This window comes from Lissotriton helveticus, chromosome 1_1 (genome assembly GCF_964261635.1).
Source record: "Lissotriton helveticus chromosome 1_1, aLisHel1.1, whole genome shotgun sequence".
Taxonomy (NCBI): domain Eukaryota; kingdom Metazoa; phylum Chordata; class Amphibia; order Caudata; family Salamandridae; genus Lissotriton; species Lissotriton helveticus.
The window spans coordinates 747,305,256-747,325,271 of record NC_136057.1 but is presented as its reverse complement, the minus strand read 5'-3'; the positions used below and the strand labels follow the sequence as shown (position 1 = coordinate 747,325,271).

Genomic DNA, 20,016 nt, shown 5'->3' with positions numbered 1-20,016 from the left:
AAGATGACTTCAGGTGTGCCATACTTTTGTCATAAGTAAGACTGTTAGCGCTCTAGTTGTTCTTTAGAACACTCTGGGACATTCTGTCATTGGGCTATAGTTGGGCTACATCTGGCTGATATTTGGGCTACATTTGTTTTTTTTTCTCTCTGGTGGCCATCTTTGGGCTACATTGGGCTACATTGGGCTTCATTTGGGCTCTAACATATATATAGCCCAATGTAGCCCAATATATATTTTTTCAAAGTTAATTTTCGTAAAAACCACTGGAGCATATATCTTGAGACATAGCAAAGGCACATCGGGGTACCAGTCCCTACAATTTTGCCAAGTTTGGTGGAAATCCATTCAGCCGTTCGGGCTAAAAGTGAGTCCAACCGCCCTATGGAAATTAACATGGGGAAAACACGTTTTGGGACCCCCTTTTATCTCGGCCCCCGCTTGACGGATCCCCCGAAACTTCCAGGGAAGGAGCGGAGCGCAGCGAGGCAAAGTTAAGGAAAATTACAGGCAGATCCCTTATTCGGCGCCAAAGTTATTCCCAATAGAATGTTGCGGATTTCCTATGGAAAGCGATCCTAACTATAACTCAGTAGGGAATATATATATATATATATATATATATATATATATATATATATATATATATATATATATATATATATATATATATATATATATATATATATATATATATATATATATGTATTAAAAAATAAAATGGTACGTTTATTTGTTTTAACGTACAATAATTATTTATTAATTTTAAGGTTATTTAGGTATTTTTAAGTATGTTTTAGTTAATTACATTTATTATTTCATTAATTTTAAATTACTTTTAAGACATTTAATAAAATTCGATGTTTTGACTAATAATATTATTTACAACTATATTTTAGATTCAATATGTTTGTACTTACCTGTTTGCAGATAGGAATTCGATATTTTTGCATTCTATATTTTGTCCACTATATTCTGGTAGGTTAATATTTTGGCATTCTATATTTTGTCAGTGATCCCTTTTTGACAGTAGTATGGCTGGCAGCAAGGGGTGCACTGACGAGATACTCAATACTGACACAGGAGTTGTCATCCAGGTTAGCACTACCAAGAGGGAAGGAAAATGCAGCAAAAAGAAGGGAGAAAAAATAAGGTGCAAGACTTGAAAACTGTGTATGAACTGATCACACGAGAACCATATAATCAAAGCTGTTGTGAGGCAACCTGTTGCCACTCACTGCCCCTACTTAAATTGTCCAGAAATCACCTTTCCCATTATGCTAAGTAGTTCATTGCTTCTGCTTGACCTAGAAGACGACATGTTCAACCCGTCAGCCTTAGGGTGGACTTCGCCACAACCTTTAGCCTTTCCCCTCCATTTTACCCCCTTTTGTGCTAGCCTTAGGACTTTAAGCACTTATACACTGCTAATTAATGCTAAAGTGCATGTGCTCTCCCCTCTAAACATGGTAATATGGGCTTATTCCTAACTGACATACTTAATTTACTTTCACATGATATTCTGTCCACCTGATATTTATTGTTCAGATATTCTGTTAGTGATCCGGCTGCAGACAGTGCCTGTCTGTGGTTCAGAAAGGTGCTAAGACTACATGGTTATTCAATCCTTAGCCTCTCAACCCGGCACATGGAGCATGGTCATCATGCTAGCAAACAGCATTCTTAATTCTGCAAAACTGCAAAGCAACCAATACCAATATTCCTGAGAAGTAGTAATTTATCCAGCAACCACGTTCTAATTAGGTAGGTTTTTAAACATGTCTGGGATAAATGACTGCTTTTCAGAAACATCGATAGACAACTTGCTTTCTAGATACAGAACGTACATCGGGGATAAAAGACCTCTTTTTTGATGCAACAGTCTTTATTGCTTCTGAGCCTGGCAGAATTTAGAATGGTGCGTCTCCGAAGTGCTTAATTTATTGCCAGATTAGACAGAAAGAGGGAGGGAGAGTGAGTAGTGGAAAAAGACCAGGAGAAGATTATGCAACGGTGACAGTGAAAAAAAAGGGAGAAAGCGGGGGAAGAAAATAGACTATGTACCCCGACAATCTTCTCCTCATCTTTGTCCTGTTGGTGTATCAGATGGAGGTACTGCACACCAGAAGTCTTTCTTTTCACCAGGCTGCTGCTCTGCTGCCCAAATGCTCTCTGGATAGAATGCTCTAAACAGATGCACAAGGCTCAGAAGCAAGTACAGTGTATTTGTTTAGAGCATGCAGCAGGTGCCCAGCCTCAGAGAGCCCTGAGTTTAGTCTCATGAAGGTGACGTCAGGCCGTCTTGCAACCAGTAGCGGTCGGTGGTGGGAGTAGCTGCCGGGCAGTGAAGTGGGGAGGGGGAGGTGCAGTGCACGCAATTAAATTTGTTTTATTTATACGTTTACTTATCTGTAATCCTCCGTAATCCATAGATTACTACCCCCCACCTACTCCTAACTCAAAAATAATTAAGTGGTACGATTGTCTGGTTTCATTACGTGTTGTTCACTACCCCTCCCCACGTCACCACCCTGCAGCTACTCCCACCACTGACCGCTACTGCTTGCAGCAGTTGCAACCCCTCTTTTTCCCAACTTGTTACTTTGCGATGATCTGGAGAAGGAAGGGATGTTGAGAGGCATCTGTAAATGACTGACAAGCAGCTCTGGGAGCACAGGGCTGATTCTGTACACACCCGGCCTGCTTCACAATGTGATGCTTTAACATGTCATTGGTGGGTGGTCCCAGAGGAGCCCCAAGCATTGCAGAAGTGGGCTGGCAGCATGTCAGTCCATAGGCTGCTTAACAGTCAATATTACACCACATAGCTAGCACATGCGCAATAGAGCATGTGCCTAATTAGAAGTGCCTGACGTCCGGCAGGCCCAGGCAGTGCATGCATTTTCAATGAAAATTGGATGGTAATTGATTTTTAAGAAATTGCTATGCACAATGCTTGTTAAACTGCAGGGGTGGGGCCCTTTCGCCCATCATCAGAAACTGCTGCTGCTTCATCCCTCATATTAAAATCTGCTTTACTTGTTGGAATGGTACTAGAATGTTGCAGTCTAAATATCGTACGACCAAAATACTGTATCCTAAATATATTTCATGGCTCATTTGAGTTGATAATTTAAAATCAACACCAAACGTTGTAATATTTAGGCAGTGATATTTTTGTTAGACAATATTTGTGTATTCTTACCGTCCTGATTCACTCACAAGCGGTCGCTCCACCACGCTCCCTGGCCACTTAAGTATCTGTGCTTCGTTTTGATAGCAGCGCGCATTGCTTGGTTGTAGCATTTCCTTGTGACGCTTTGAAGGCCATTTCCTCTGTGCATTATTTCTATCGCAGCGCTTCATTGAGATCAGCTGTTCTATAGTCATAATTGCATGCGAAGTGCCTGTAGCATATCGTAAGCCTCGCTTTGTATTTTGAAGAACATATTCCTCAGCGCGCTTTATAATCATAGCGCTTCACTGCTCCCAGTGCCCATTGCTGTAACTTTATTCGTCCTGCGCCTGGAATCATCCTGTTAATCTTGCGGCCATTTTACTGTTTGTTGTTCTGCCTCCTGGCCCATCTGTACACCCTGCCCCCGCCTCCCAGCTGACCCTCCCTCGCCCCTCCCCTTCCACTGTCCACATATGACAGATGCATTCGCGCGCAGCAGTCAAGTGCAGCGATCGCGCCGAAGGTGCGCCAAAGGTAAGCCCGTCTGCGCCCGTCCGCGCCTGGTCCGCGCCCAGCGCCAGTCCCCCTGGTCCCCGCTGCACCCAGCCCACGATAATCAAATATGATGCCGCAACGCTCCTCGCCCTCAACCCCGGACGATCACCACAATGCTGCGATGCTACTCCAGGACGCACTCACGGCCCTTTCGCCTGCCTCTCCTGCAAGTTCAACTGCTTCAGAACCCTCACCAAATCCACATCCTCCAAACACAACTCCGACTCAAACCGCCTAAAGTGCATCCTGCTCAACACCCGCTCGGTCCACAGACACGCAACAGAACTCTGGGACCTAATCGACACTGCATCGCCTGACATCGCCTTCCTCACTGAAACATGGATGAACACATCATCCGCTCCCGACATCGCCATAGCCATACCGGATGCTTACAAGATTATCCGAAAAGACCGCACCAATCAATCAGGAGGAGGATTCGCCATCATACATAGGAACACCATCAAAATCACAACCAGCTCTGACGACAATCTTGCAACCGCCGAACATCTCCACTTTCAGATCCACACCGACCCCAGGACCACACTTAGAGGCACCCTCATTTTCAGGCCTCCAGGCACCCGCACTCAATTCAGCGATGACATCACGGACTTCGTCAGCCCACACGCCCTCGCCTCCGAGAACTACATTCTGCTAGGAGACCTCAACTACCACCTTGAAAACAAACACGACAGCAACACCACCACCCTCCTGGACAACCTGGCCAATCTCGGACTCAAACAGCTTGTTGACACCCCCACTCACTCAGCCGGACACACGCTCGACCCTATCTTCACCTCCAGCAAGCACATCTCCTTCGATCACATTACAGCTCTCCATTGGACGGATCACAGCTGTGTTTACTTCAGCTACAAAACCACCCTGACTCACAACCGCCCACAGCCTCTTCCTCAGAGAAACTAGAACAAAATCACCACCGACCAACTCCTCACATCACTCAAACAAAACCCTCCCACCCTCTCAATGGACCCAGACCAAGCGGCAACCAACCTCAGGCAATGGATTACCCACAGTGCAGACGAATTAGCACCCCTGAAAAAGCACCAGATGAAATCAACCAGCAAAAAGGCTCCCTGGTTCAATGATGAACTTAAAAAATCCAAGAAACTATGCCGCACCATGGAGAAGAATTGGAGAAAAAACCCAACCTCAGACAACATGGCCTCCCTCAAGACAACCACCCGCAAACATCACCAAATGATTCGATCCGCCAAGAAATCAGCATTCAAGGATCGTCTCGACAACAACACTCACAACAGCAAGGAACTCTTCAATATCGTCAAAGAATTCACCAACCCCACCGCAGCATCCAACGACATCACTCCCTCCCAAGACCTCTGTGATGCACTATCCTCCTTCTTCTACAACAAAATTGCCGACATCCACAACAGCTTCGAGAATTCTCCCAGCGATCAACCCGCCCCTCCCCCGTCAGATCCTACTCCTCCAACTAACAACCTCAGCGCCTGGAACCCAATCTCCACTGAAGACACCATCCGCCTCATGAACTCAATCCACTCTGGCTCGCCTTCTGACCCCTGTCCCCACCACATCTTCAACAAAGCTGACTCCATCATCGCACCCCAACTCCGCGATGTCATCAACTGCTCGTTCAACTCTGCCACCTTTCCAGAAAGCTGGAAACACACCGAACTCAATGCCCTCCTGAAGAAACCCACAGCAGACCCCTCAGAACTGAAAAACTACCGACCCATATCCCTCCTCCCCTTCCCTGTCAAAGTCATTGAGAAAGCTATCAACAGCCAGCTCGCCGCCTTCCTTGAATCCAACAACTCCCTTGATCCATCTCAATCTGGATTTCGAGCCAAACACAGCACCGAAACCGCCCTCATTGCAGCAACAGACGACATCCGAACACTCCTTGACAACGGAGAAACAGTGGCCCTCATTCTACTCGACCTCTCCGCCGCTTTCGACACAGTCTGCCACAGCACCCTTATACAACGCCTCAGCAACATCGGCATACAAGGAAAAGCCTTGGACTGGATCATCTCGTTCCTCGCCGGGAGAACTCAGAGAGTCCGACTTCCCCCATTCTACTCAGAGGCCACCGAAGTCATCTGCGGCGTACCTCAAGGATCATCACTCAGTCCCACCCTCTTCAACATCTACATGAGTCCTCTCGCCTCCATCGCGCGTCAACACAACCTCAACATCATCTCTTACGCCAACGACACCCAGCTAATCCTCTCCCTCACCAAAGACCCCAACACCGCCAAAACCAATCTTCACGAAGGCATGAAAGAAGTTGCCGAATGGATGAAACAAAGCCGTCTAAAACTCAACTCAGACAAAACGGAGGTGCTCATCCTAGGATCTTCCCCCTCAGCTTGGGACGACTCTTGGTGGCCTTCCGCTCTGGGCACAGCACCCACACCCACAGACCTTGTACGTAACCTTGGCTTCATCCTAGACTCCTCTCTCTCGATGTCCAGACAAGTCAACGCCGTCTCGTCCTCCTGCTTCAACGTACTTCGCATTCTCAAAAAGATCTTCCGCTGGATCCCCCTCGAGACAAGAAAAACTGTCACCCACGCACTGGTCACGAGTCGACTGGATTATGGTAACACACTCTACGCCGGAATCACAACAAAATTACAGAAAAAACTCCAGCGCATCCAAAACGCGTCAGCGAGACTCATATTAGACATCCCGCGCCAAGATCACATCACCGGACATCTTAAAGACCTCCACTGGCTTACCGTAAACAATAGAATTACTTTCCGCCTTCTCACCCACGCACACAAAGCCCTCTACAATCTAGGACCCGAATGCCTCAACACTCGACTGTCCTTCTACAAACCCACCCGCCAATTAAGATCGTCCAATCAAGCCCTCGCCGCAGTCCCGCGCATCCGGAAATCCACCATGGGTGGCAGATCCTTCTCCTTCCTGGCTGCCAAGACCTGGAACTCACTCCCCACCCACCTCCGCCTTACTCAGAACCACATCTCCTTCAGAAAAGAACTGAAAACCTGGCTATTCGACAAATAATATACCCCTTCCCCTAGCGCCTTGAGACCCTCTGGGTGAGTAGTGCGCTATACAAATGCCCGAACTTGAACTTGAACTTGACACATAGACGTTTTAAGGTATGAACAAAGTGGGCCCACTGATAGAGCCAGCTCTGTTCTGCAGATAATCTAGCCCTGAAGATCTTGAATAATTCTTAAACAGATTGTTTTAAATACAGTTAGTCCCTTAATTTATTCTTAATGTGGATGAAATGTGAGAGTCAATTACAGATATTTTGGAGAAATCTTGTGTTTCTGTTTCAAAGCAGAACCTTGCGCATGAGGAATTGGAGAGTGCCACAGAGATTAATTGCAGTAATATTAGTGAGCGACTGCTGTGTTACAATATTAAAACACACATCAATATACCTGAATATTAGATGTAAACACATTTATAATTCAGCCAGTGTGCCTGTGCAATGTCAATGACCTGGCCAAAGAGATCATAAAAGAGCTGAAACTGGATCATATGGATCATAAATTCAAAACTGTTCCAAACAGAGCTCCCCCCCCACAATAAGTTTGGCCCTGGGCCACCAAAATCCTTATGATGTCCCTGTTCTAACATAGAACCTTTTAGCAGCACTTGCCTGGGTTGGCATCAGGTACATGCTTGAGAGTGGGATCAGGAGGTAGGAAGCCCCTACGAAGCACAGCTCTATGGTGGCACTGGGCCTGCTCCTCTAGGATGTGATAACATTGGGGTGAAGGTGCACCTATGTAGCACCAATCTATGAGGGAAAGCGGGGGTGTCCTTGGATATCTGTGTTATAGGGGAGGGTGGGACAACATTCCCAATCTGGTGTCTGTCAACAGGTACGTGTATGTGGACATTTATAAGGAAAAACAATGGCATCTAAAATATTAGATAGCTTTTTTCAGCCAATCAGAGACAGATTCGGGCTACTTTATAGACACAATAATAATGCTAAGGGCTTTTTTCACATCACATACTTCTTGAACATCATGATATCATTTTTGCACAGGAAGTTTCGTTGAAAACCGTGACCTGCTGGTCTCTGGAAAGGTAAATAGACCACATAACCTTCTTATAGGATATGTATTGCGATGCACCTAACCTTGGAAAGTTTCAAACAGTTACTAGGTGTCAGCAACATTCATACATATTTACCCGAAAAACTTTCATACCTGTTGCAGTATTGCAGCCATTTGTGTGGGAATGCTTTATAAAGTAGAAAAACTGAAAATAGTGTTTTTGGGTTCTTTTGTGGATAGGGCTGAATTTGTCCTTAAAATGTTGCCTGACTCTTTGATTCAGATTACAAAAAGAACAGTTATACGGGATTCTCCTATTGCACCAACACCATTAAACATAATACAAAACTATGTATTTCCAAAGACAAATATCAAATATTACACTAAACCATTCATTGAGATCATTGGTAAAACATACACAAAGCTTTTTTTCAGTTTTTCCAACTAAAATTCCAGTTGCAAATTAGGTAATGCAATAACTGTAATATGTTTCACGTGTTTTAAGCAAATAGTAGGATACTCAAAAATAATGAATTTGGGAACGTGTCTGTAAAGAATTATTTGAGGCATTGCTTACTGCTCCCCATGGTCCTGTCCTCCATTGATTGCCGCTGGCTGAAGGAATGTTGCGCTGGGTTCCTTTATCAAGTACAGTGTAGTCCTTGTGGATTTGAGTGTTGTCATGGTTAGGGTTATAGGCTGGGTTTCCATGTTTGTTAGGGTCATATGACGAATGACATGGGGGCATGGTGCATGCCTGTTCTGCAGTAGGACGGCCTTCTGGATCGCAGAGACGCTCATCAATATGATGATGGTAGTTTATACAGACAACTTGCCGAAAAGCTCTTCCACTACCACAGGAGACAGAGCACTAGGAAAATGAATATATACATTAGGTATCGGTCAACAAACGCCATAGTATAACTGGGTACACTAGGATAATAAGCCTTGATTAACAACTAAATATGGTCTCACAAGACAACTTCAAGCCCTCCAAAATATAATCATTCGATTAGCTTGTGTTATCGGAATTCGAGTGTATCCTACCCCAGCTTCATACTTGGCACTGATTCCCTATGTGCAGACTGTCAGGACAGGAGTGCTTCCTGCATTGTATACAGCTGTGTTTCTCTACCTTGAGTGCCTAACTGCATGTATCTAGTATTCTTGTTTTAGAGGTTTGGTCCTGACGTCACACAAATCTAGTGGGGGCAAAGCAGCCTAGGCCAGTCCATTGACATGAGTAGGTTCTGGACTTTTCATGTGACCTTGAGGGGAACACCTAGCATGCCTTGATGACTGACAGAGGACTACAGTCCCTGTCGTGGCTTTAGTACATAGAGTCTTCTGGCCCATTTATTTAATGTGTCCATTTCTACGTGCTTCTCCAGTTCCTAGCAGTGACATTCCAAGTGTATGGTGCGAATGTTTGTTTATGTAGCCTGTGTGGTACTTGCACCATGTATGAGGGTGGGCGAGAGTAATGGAGGTCTGTTGGATACATTTTGAATACCACAGGCCTGGCCTTAACACGAGATGGATGTGAGGTTGCCAGCAAGCAGCTACTAATTAACATAGAATACTGACATTTGGACGAGAGTAGGAGAGAGGGGTGCAACTGCAGACTTTGTTGTGCAGAGGAGAGGAGAGGTGAGGAAACATTTAGGTAAGGTCTGCCATTTTGTGTCTCCCTGATTAATGCTTCTGTTGACTGATGACAGCCAGAAGCAAAAATCCTATTCCTCTTTGTGGCTGCTGTAGGCTGGAGACTACCCATCTGTAAAAAGCAATACTCCACACAAATGCTGTGTTTGGAAAGCAGCCTAGAAAGGACACTTCAAAGGAACACCTTCTCACACTGGGTCGACAGTTCCGACAGTAGATACAGATCGTGTGTCTTGGTTTAGTGTACAAATGTAGACACGCTGTTCTCACTTGTGGTTCTAATTTTGCTAACTCCTTGCTCTTCCTGACGGCTGTTATGGAAGCTCTTTGATGACAGACCTGCATCTCAAAGTTTTCAAAAACAGTTAAACAGCTGCAGTGGGAATGATTAGACTGGGACAGGATATTTTCTCAGGTTACTGCTCAATGGTTGGCTGATGTCAAGTGTTTTGGATGGGTTCCTGCACAGTGATGTTGTTAGCCTCATCCGAAGATTTGAAAAGGTAAATGCAGTTGTACCAAAATCCATTTAAAAAACAATTTTTCAAAACAGCCTCTACCAAAACTGGTTCACCTTACTCAGGGTTGCTGTACTACTCCTGGTTCCAAGACCTTTAAACATTCTAGGCATCATACTTCCTGAAACACAAGCATTGTTCCCGACATGGGCAGGGTGAACTAGTCATGCATATTTTGTTAGGAAAATGGTTCCTCGTTATTTTAGAATCTTGACAAAGGAAGGTGAAACTCTGCAAATGTTACGCCTATTGCAGCAGACAGGAATGATGTCTCAATTTATACTGATTCTGTAGTGGCAGTAGTTCAATCAAATGTATGTGTAAAATGGTAAGGAGTCTGCCACTGAATGGTAATCTTAAACTAACCCCTAAAAGGTTACCACTCATGAATTTATAACATAAAAATATAATTTCTGTACCTATGGTTCCAAACGTTTTACTGTGCTAAAATGGAAGCACTTATATATAAGCTATTTTTTCCCCTGAACTTCACCCACTAGCCAGTTTTTCTGTCCCATCCACTTAAAATCATTTCAACACCATCAGTGGGAACCCTTCCAGGATGACTCCTGGTGATTGGAAAAAATATGTTCTACCAGAATCTTGGAGTATTCGTGTCTACTTAGTCACAAAAGCAATGCACTCAGATCAACACACTCCTTCATTTGTGAAGTATTATGTAGATACCACTTAAGCTTGGTATGCCAAACAGCTAATTAGCAAGGTTGTTACATGATATGAATAGGTGTGAAGGCTTCCAATTGCAATATAAATGTCATTAGGTCACTGAAGCTGGATAAAGCATACAATATGAAATGTCTCAAATGCAGCAAACTTAGATTGGTAGCAATCTGGATAATATTTTGTACTTGAACTTCTCAGCCAAATAACAAATAGACGTTAATTTTGGGGCTGAACATGTGTATCAAGTCCTATATTAATACGAAGGTTACAGTCTATTGCTATAATGAGTGTCACAATTCAGCATAGTCTTTAAGCTCTTGTCAGACCTTGCATCCTTGGCATGGTGTCCCTTGACTTTTTGCCTTCTGACCTCCTGTTTTGCTGACTTCATTTGTGCTGGCATTAGAAATCTGCACACTTTACCACTGCTAACCCATGCTAAAGTGCATATGCTCTCTACTCAGAAACATGGTAATATTTGCTTCTCCACAATTGGCATATTTTATTTAATTAGAAGTTCTGGTAAAGTACACTACATGTGCCCAGGGCCTGTAAATTAAATTAAATACCTCTCGTGGGTCTGTAGCACTGATTGTGTCACCTACTTCAGTAGCCCTTTAAACATGGCTCAGGCCTGCCACAGCAGCGCTGTGTGTGACGTTTTAAACTGCCATTTCGACCTGGCAAGTTAGCCTGGACTGTTCCCATGAGGCACAGCGCCAGACTGATTTGCATATGGCCATGTCTGAACTGGGGTGGCGGAGTGAGCTAAAGAATAATGATGGATTAAACCCAGATCAGTTGACTGGGGGTGAGTGCTTGCAATGTTCGACACTCCATCATCCCCTTTGGTTTTGCTAATTTCGCCCTAAGTTGGCAGGGTAAGCTGGGTCCCTTGCTCACTTTGCCACTGGATTTAAGATAGCCTGGCTGATGAGGGTTATGAACCCGAAACCGGTCCCAGGATGCTTGTTTCCGGCCCAGGGAAGACATGGCTTGGCAGTTCGGGCTGGACTGTTCCCGTGAGGCACAGCGTCAGACTGATTTGCATATGGCCATGTCTGAACTGGGGTAGCGGAGTGAGCTAAAGAATGATGATGGGTCAAACCCAGATCAGTTGACTGGGGGTGAGTGCTTGCAATGTTCAACATTCTGTCCATCATCACCTTTAGTTTTGCTATGTTCGCCCTAACTTGGCAGGGTATGCCCAGACGTGGGTCCCTTGCTCACTTTGCCACTGGATTTAAGATAGCCTGGCTGATGAGGGTTATGAACCCAAAACCGGTTCAGGATGCTTGTTTCTGGTCCAGGGAAGACATGGCTTAGCAGTTTGGACTGGACTGTTCCCATGAGGCACATCGTTAGACTGAACTGGGGTGGCGGAGTGAGCTAAAGAATGATGATGGATTAAACCCAGATCAGTTGACTGGGGGTGAGTGCTTACAATGTTCAACACTCTGTCCATCATCCCCTTAAGTTTTGCTAAGTTAACCTACTTGCCAGGCCCAAACCTTCCTTTTTATTACATGTAAGTCACAGGTAGGCCTAGGTAGCCACAAAATTAGGACTTTGCTGTGACCTAGGACATTCTGGCTGGAAGAAGAGATGCTATGCTGTATGAGGAACTGCCACTTTTGTACCTGCATTACTGTGTTGGCCTGGTGATTGCAGTGCTATCGGAGGGTCTACCACTTTGCTACCTGTTCTCCGGTGTTCGCCTGCTGCTTTTTGCCTGGGAATGAGAGGGACTGGACCTGCTCTCTACATACTTGAACCCAAGTTTCTCCAAGGGCTTGCCTGCTGTTTTGTCAGGGACACAAAAGACCTCTTGCAACTCTGCTGGTGCTGCTGTACTCTGCCATCTGTTAGTTCTACCCCTGCTTAAGATGACCCATCCAGTCCGGGGCCTTAGAAGTCAGTTTTGCAGTTGTTTTCTGCAAAAATCAGTGCCAATTGGAACTGACGCAGTGCCCGCCGAAGCAGTGCTGATTCAACAAGGATGCGGGTTCCGACTGGGAGGAACGTCGAGGCACAGCGTCAATCCGAACACTTCACAGTGAGGCTCAACTTCAATGCATCAACCCGACTGTAAATAAGAATCAACTGAAGAACTTATGAAACTCACTGTTGTGGTTTGGTATCTCATGGAACCATTAGGTATTCTTAAAAGACCCCTCACACACCAACCTAGTTGGTGTCATGCTTCATCATTGGGGTCCCTACGAATGCCCCCCAGTTGTGCTACGATGCCTGGTTACAGCAGAGCTGGTGTGGTGTATTCGTGTGAAATAGTGTGAGTTAAAAATATCTCTGGGAATCTTTGGCTGATATGTTTATTAGTGACGGCCCAGGGTATCGTTAAAAGCTAGTGGTGCAACTAACGGAGGGATTTCAGCAGCCGAGACCACGGGAGACCACAACAGGTTCTATACGGCTTATACATCTTGAGGAAAGTGTGACTACAGATGATACCCCTCCCGGGCCTCGTATTTCTGCCTGCCACTAAAATCAAGTGTGTTTTATTTAGTGTCAGTAAGTATACTGACACCAACAAATACTACCACACACCTTAGCGCGTGCGTAGGATAATCACAACTCATGTGGGGTGTTCTTTTGCCACTCACGTTTCACTCACAGGGTCCTGAAGAAAGCCCATTTAACTCTTTTTTTGGTTGGGCTGAAACATGTAGACCTCTTTTTGACAACTAGGAGTAAATCCCTCCATTAGTTGCACCACTAGCTTTTAACGATATCCTGGGCCGTCACTAATAAACATATCAGGCAAGGATTCCCAGGGATATTTTTAACTCACACTATTTCACACAAATACACCACACCCACTCTGCTGTAACTAGGTTGGTGTGTGAGGGGTCTTTTAAGAAAACCTAATGGTTCCATGAGATAGCCTACCACAACAGTGAGTTTCATAAGTTCTTCAGTGGGTTTGTCCACATTGTTTAAATATTATTGAACTGGGGACAAGGACGCACCCCTACATTCCCTTGCTCTCTTCTTGTTTTGTAATAAATAAGAATCAATGCATCATGGTACTTTTTTAGCGGCCCTGCGTGGGTCCTGTAGCCGTCCTGCCCTCCCTCAGCCTGAACCTTGGATTGGTATCGGTCCTTCGCAACCTCAAGTAACCTTTTGACCGCTAGTGAGAACTAAACACTGTTTTTGCATTTAATCTTTAAAAAATCATATCTCGACTTCAACTTATTGGATTTTGGAGGTTTGGTTTTGTTTTACTCAGATAAATATTCTCTAATTTTCTAAACTGGTGTGAAGATTTTTGTGGTGTTTTCATTGTGTTACTGTAATTAAGGTGTGCATAAATACTTTACACATTGCCTCCTGAGTTAAGCCTTGCTGCTCTGTGCCAAGCTACCAGTGTGTGAGCACAGGTTAAATTAGGTTGAATATCTGACTTACCCTAACTAGGATTGTGGCTCCTGCTTGGACAAGGTGTATAGCCTGCCAACCTGAAACCTCAATTTTTAACAGCTCTCACATGTTCAAAACTTTACAGAGAAGTCATTGTTGCCCATGGTTTCCACAACTAATCCCTATGCAATAAGGCAGCCTTTTCCTAACCATTATTGCTGCTTAAAAGGAGCTTGGATTTAATATTTTGAAAGCATTCACCACATAATGGCCTCACAGGAAGTCAGCATATATCTACTGTAGTAGAATGGAAAAAGGAACTGAGCATTTTTTGAGACCCCGCCCCTCAGGTCTCAGCTAGGTCAAATAATCCAATGTCCCATATTGAGTTATGTGGAGGAAATCATAAAGTGGAAGAAGGACTTCCTCAGACACATGGTTTTGCGGACACTGCTCTAAACTATACCTTACTGTACTGTATTGTGTGTAGACAGACACAGTCTCCAAGGATTAAGAGTGGAGACCATTCCAACATTATATCTTCTACAAGGAGACATCCATTTCTTGTATCAACACACAAATTAACCATTTCAATTATCCACAGGTTATACAGGGCAGAAGGTACAAAGTTCATTTTCCAGAACACCAGGTGTGGAGTGGATTTTACAGCAATAGCAGATTAAACATGGTAGTTCTTACGGCTAAAGGACAAGCACGTAGACAAGGAAAGTCAGTTAGATTTTATTAATAATACAATAACTCACGTGAGACCACTCGCCTGCCTGCCATTCTCCACAAGGTGTAAAACAACTTGAAACGTCTTCAGGTTTAGGTATGTGTGCACATTGCGTTTCATGTGCCACACCCCCCTCTGAATCTCTACAGCTGACGTAGCGAGCTTGAGTACCCTTTCCACAAGATACGGAACACTGGAAACAAATAATAATATAGATTTTTTATTTAGTTGCATTAGGTTTCCAGATCACTTGTAAGACAGTGAGTACATTGCACATAACATATGAATATATATATATATATATATATATATATATATATATATATATATATATATATATATATATATATATATATATATATATATATATATATATATATATATATATATAATACGCAATACTTTGGAAGTAGAACATTTTTACATTTTTACATTTAAGCCACATACAAGCACACATTGTGCACCATACGATTAGGCTATGTAGTCATAAAGTAGAAATGTAAATACGAGAGCATTCTAGATTAATTAGAACTACTGTGAAGTAATTCTTGCTGATGTTTTCAAAGGAAGAATGTATGTTCCAGTATGATGCTATAGAGCTGCATCTAGTTCATTGCTAAGTCCCCATCAACCATAATAATGTGTCTGCACTGAAAAATCTGAGACAATAATAATTGGCAACGCTAACACGTCTGTGTAAGAAAGTGAATTATAAATTAGGGTGGATGGGAGCACTTGACTAAGAATAAGGCTACAAATGCCTTAGGGTGAAGCACAGTATCAATAATTTAATACAAACTGTGCTGCAGTCCACAGGTGACTTAGCTTTTCCATGCCATTTGTGTATTTCTTGCACCACATACTGTGGCCTTACCTGGGAGTTAAATATGCCAATTAGGAGTTAGCCGCATTTACCATGTTTTAGGGATCAGAGCACATACACTGGGGGCTAGACAGGAGTGAACCAGTACTTGCACAGAGTTCAAAGACAAGCAAACGCAGTCCAAACAAGCATTTGCAATGCAATTGGTCTCGTCTTTGGGACCGTCTATGTATTTAGCTATGTAGCACATTAGCCTGGGTGCTGAAACATCTACTGTTCTTTAATATGGATGTAAAGTATGTACCAAACTGTGGAACACACCAGGTATGGGAACACACTGAGAGAAATATTGCCTATCAGCAGGAAATGGTATAGTCCAAAGCTCTGTATTTAATATAAAATCGGGGCCTTCGGTGGTCATATCACCGAAAATACAAGATTTGAAAAAAATATTATTGTCTATGGGTGCTTGTGGAAGACAAGTTTCTATGGCCTGAAATCTAGGGAATGCTAATGTGATTCTGGTGTTTTACTGACCTTTGCTGGTCTTTTCTATCAAGAAAGTTAAATAGAGGCAGTTGCCGGAAAAATAATACAAGAAAGTCCCTAAGCAGAAAGCAATTCTGGTATTTTACTGACCTCTACCGGTCGTGTTCTATTAAGACATTTAAATAGAGGCAGTTGAACAGAAAAAAGTCCCTAAGCAAAAGTGGAAGCAGACAAGTCCTGGGGCTTATATCCATAGCCCACAAAGTACATACAACAGATCTTCCAGACAGCACAAGCGATGTCTAGGCTCGACCTAAAAACATGATGGTGAACACACAAAAAGGGTCTGGCTTAAAAGTGCCTCATTTGTCATTGATCTGTTTCAGCATTCAATAAGTCATCATATAAATAATCTGTTACTCATCATTACACTCATGAATCCATTCATCCACCCACTGACCTATTCTTGCATTCACCCACTCACATAACCCCAATACAACACACACAACTTAACCATATACAAATTATAACATTAGAAAAGTAAAAGAAGAAACATGATTCCGCCTAAACGTGGCAGGCATACGCTAGCAATAACAAACACAATTTAATATAGCACCAGATGGTCATCTTGCAATGGTATTACACATAGTGTTTCTTGCATTTGTATTTGTGACAGGACGAGCCCGCCAGCCTCTCCAGCTGTCCCCGGTAGGGAATGGTGGGCAGCAATACCTCCATCACCTCATTGTGTCCGTTCCCCACAGGATGAATGGAGCAGGGAAAGCTCACTCCCAAGGACAACCACGGAAGAAGAAAATGAAGTTGGCGCCTTTAACTGGGCTTGTCAGTTCAACGAGGCCTCGCCCTTCATGAACGTCAGTGGCCTGCCTTTGGAAAAAGAGGAGGAAGTACAACAGTTGGCGTTCACAGACACCAGAGAGCAGTCGGGAGCAGTTCTGGTGGCGTTTTCGCAAGAGCGGAGGAGGGAAGACTGTGACTCAGGAGAGTCAAGAAAGGAGGAGGAATATGGCACTCCAAGAGAGCAGAGTATCGAGCGAGGACCGGCAGAGCCTGGAGGCCAATGACCCCACGATTCACCGAACCACATTCCCAGAGGAGCGTGGCTGTTACAGGTACGGCGGAAAGTCTCGAGTTGGGTTGGGAGGCGGGGGAGCCCGTCCGTGTGAGACCTTGCTCGTACCCATTCCCACTCCTTTCCTTACCCTTTTCAAATCCACAATCCTTCACCCCGAACACACGTGTTCCTTCTGCACTGCCAGATGATGACGCACAGACAGCGGTGTTCCCTGCACTCCCTGGTTCCCCTTGGGTAATACGAGCGGCGTGGTAACGTCTCCCTGAAACTGTTTCTATTTTCTTTTCCAAACATCCACTGGCTGGTGTTCTTTTCTGGGAGACCCTGAATTCCAGACCTGGGAGCAATCTAGCAGGGACGTCCCAAAGCATTCAACTGGAGTCCCAGACCACAGTACCTTTAACATCACGGATCAAGCCCAATTTGCCAAGGAGAGACTGTCTAGTCACTCTAGAAAAGTGTTTAAAAAAAATAAAACCTTACGCATCACGACCTGGCCTTCGATCTCTTACTTCCACTTGGCCACAGTATTATATATAGTGTTTGATTGTTTTAAGGTTCCAGCGTGACCGTTAAATGTGTTGATGACTTTGTATGGTAAAACAATGATACATCATAAAATGCGCAGATTATGCAGTAGATACTAGATTACATGGTGAATGTGGAAAATCCATAATTATGCAGAACATATTACCTACTGGCGGTCGCCAGTAGGTAGTTATAGTTAGAAACTAGTTTCCATAGAAAAAGCATTTATTGATTTGCTAATAACGTTTGCGTCGTTTGACGAATCTTTATCAAATTCTCCCCCAAAAAAGTCTATCCAGGTCACCTCATATCCTTAAAGTCTGGGGGTTATTCGTCAAGCGGGGGCTGAGAAAAAAGGGGGGTCCCAAAATGCATTTTTCTCATGAAATTGTGCGACGAGCTACAGCCCGAACTGCTGAACGGAATTACCCCAAATTTGGCAGAAAGGTAGAGCTTGGTTCAGAAAGCGACCTTTTTTTAAATGGTTTGAATCCGTTCAGTAGTTTTTGAGTAATGCGAAAAATAAGAGTCAAAAATCATTTTCCCATAGGAAACTTTGTGCAAGGCTACAGCGAAACTACTGAACGGAATTACCCCAAATTTGGCACGAAGGTAGTGCGTGGGTCAGAAAGCAACCTTTTTTTTAAATGGTGTAAATCCGTTCAGTAGATGCTGAGAAATTAGAAAAATAATAGTTTCGATATCTGGGCAGAGCCTAAGTGCCGTGCACAAGCTTCACTGTGATTGGCTGCCAACACCCCAAACCAGGAAGTGTTGGCAGCCATCTTGTGGTTCGGTAGAGGCGAGTCGCCAGAAAACAGAGAAACAAAGATATAAAACAAGAGAAGGGGGCAGTGTAGAAACACCCTGACCCCCAATGCCTGCTCAGGGGGTCCCAGAAGGACCCCTAGAACCAAAAAAAAGAATTTAAAAAACCCAAAATTGGCGCAATTTGCACTTGGGTCGCGGGTTTCCGCGGTTTATATTTTAATGAGGCCCGTGGGTTCCGGGGGCATTTGTAGGAAAATAATAGCGAATAGCGGGACTTGCTGGGGCTGCAGGGACCCGCTGTGCTCCTCGCAGCTCCAGGGCTTCTGTCATGTTAGGAGGGGTGTTGCGCTGCGCCCCTCTTGGAGCCCTGCATGTGCTTAAAACTTTGGCGTTGTTTGAAGAAGGTTTACGAAATTATCCAAAAAGTTTCTCATTTTTGATCAGCTCCTATATCAAAAATGTGGGAGTTATTGGTCTGGGGGGGTTGATAAAAAAGGAGGGGGTCGCAAAACGTGTTTTCTTCATGCAAATTCCATATGAGGAGAAGACTACAGGTGAAACTGCTGAACGGAATTAGGCCAAATTTAGTAGGGGCAAAGGTGATGGTTCAGAAAGCACACTTTTGATTTAAATGGTGGCAGTAGTTTATGGGAAATATCAAATTTTACAGATATTGACATTTTAGAATTCTGACATCTGATTGGCTGAGGCGTCAAGAGCACAAGCCTGCAGCTGATTGGCTGTGAACTGTTGAAACTAGGAAGTGTTGGCAGCCATTTTGTGATTCAGTCCGTCAGCTCGCATCTGTCCGTGTAGAAGCCATCGGGTTTGTAGTTTTACCTCTACGAGGCAACACTGGTATCTGTGTCTGTGTGAGATACCCTTTTCAAGCTGCCTCTCCCTACATCAGTAGGTCGCGGCTATGCCTTTACAAGCCAGTGCGTCGGCTCGGAGCTCTGTGAGTCAGTATGTTGGCACGATCCGCTACACTAACGAAACACTACTGCACTACCCTAAATCCTAAAACACTATTTCCAGGACTAATATCTAAACACTACACAAACATACTGCACTACTCTAAATCCTAAAACAGTACCCGCAGCACAACCGCCTACAGTACACAAACACCATTGTACTACCCTAAACCATAAAACAGTACCATGAATGTGAGTGCAGCTGCGTGAGCCACTATCTCTAATAAGTGTTGGTTGAACACAATATTTGACATGTCGTCGACCTAATCCATCAGCTGACCGGGACAGATGGGTTGACTCCAACCACTGTACCCAATGTGCACCAAAGCAGAATCGGGATGTGGGTCAATTTTCTCACTGCATACTACGTTGGCCATTCAATGTTTTCGAACAGCATCTCATTAGCGATAATTGCCGCCCTCCCAGTACATGCTACATTAATGTAAATTGCGCATTCTGCAACATCAAAACTGCAAAAAAAACACACATAATTACACTTCCTGGCCAGGCAGGAACTGAACAATGCCCAGATCCTTGGAACAATCATTCACACCCCTATGCTGGCC

At 44.1% G+C, this 20,016-nt stretch overlaps 1 protein-coding gene across 1 annotated transcript in view; it reads right to left on the bottom strand.

Annotated features, from left to right (window-relative positions):
- The window catches only part of ADAMTS20 (ADAM metallopeptidase with thrombospondin type 1 motif 20), a 1,463,844-nt gene that overhangs the window by 482,290 nt on the left and 961,538 nt on the right, over positions 1-20,016 (bottom strand). The window contains exons 25-26 of the mRNA XM_078648053.1: positions 14,798-14,962; positions 8,360-8,653 (exon numbers count right to left, since the gene is read on the bottom strand). Of these exons, the coding sequence (XP_078504179.1) occupies positions 8,360-8,653; positions 14,798-14,962 (459 nt within the window). The remainder of the gene's footprint in view (positions 1-8,359; positions 8,654-14,797; positions 14,963-20,016) is intronic.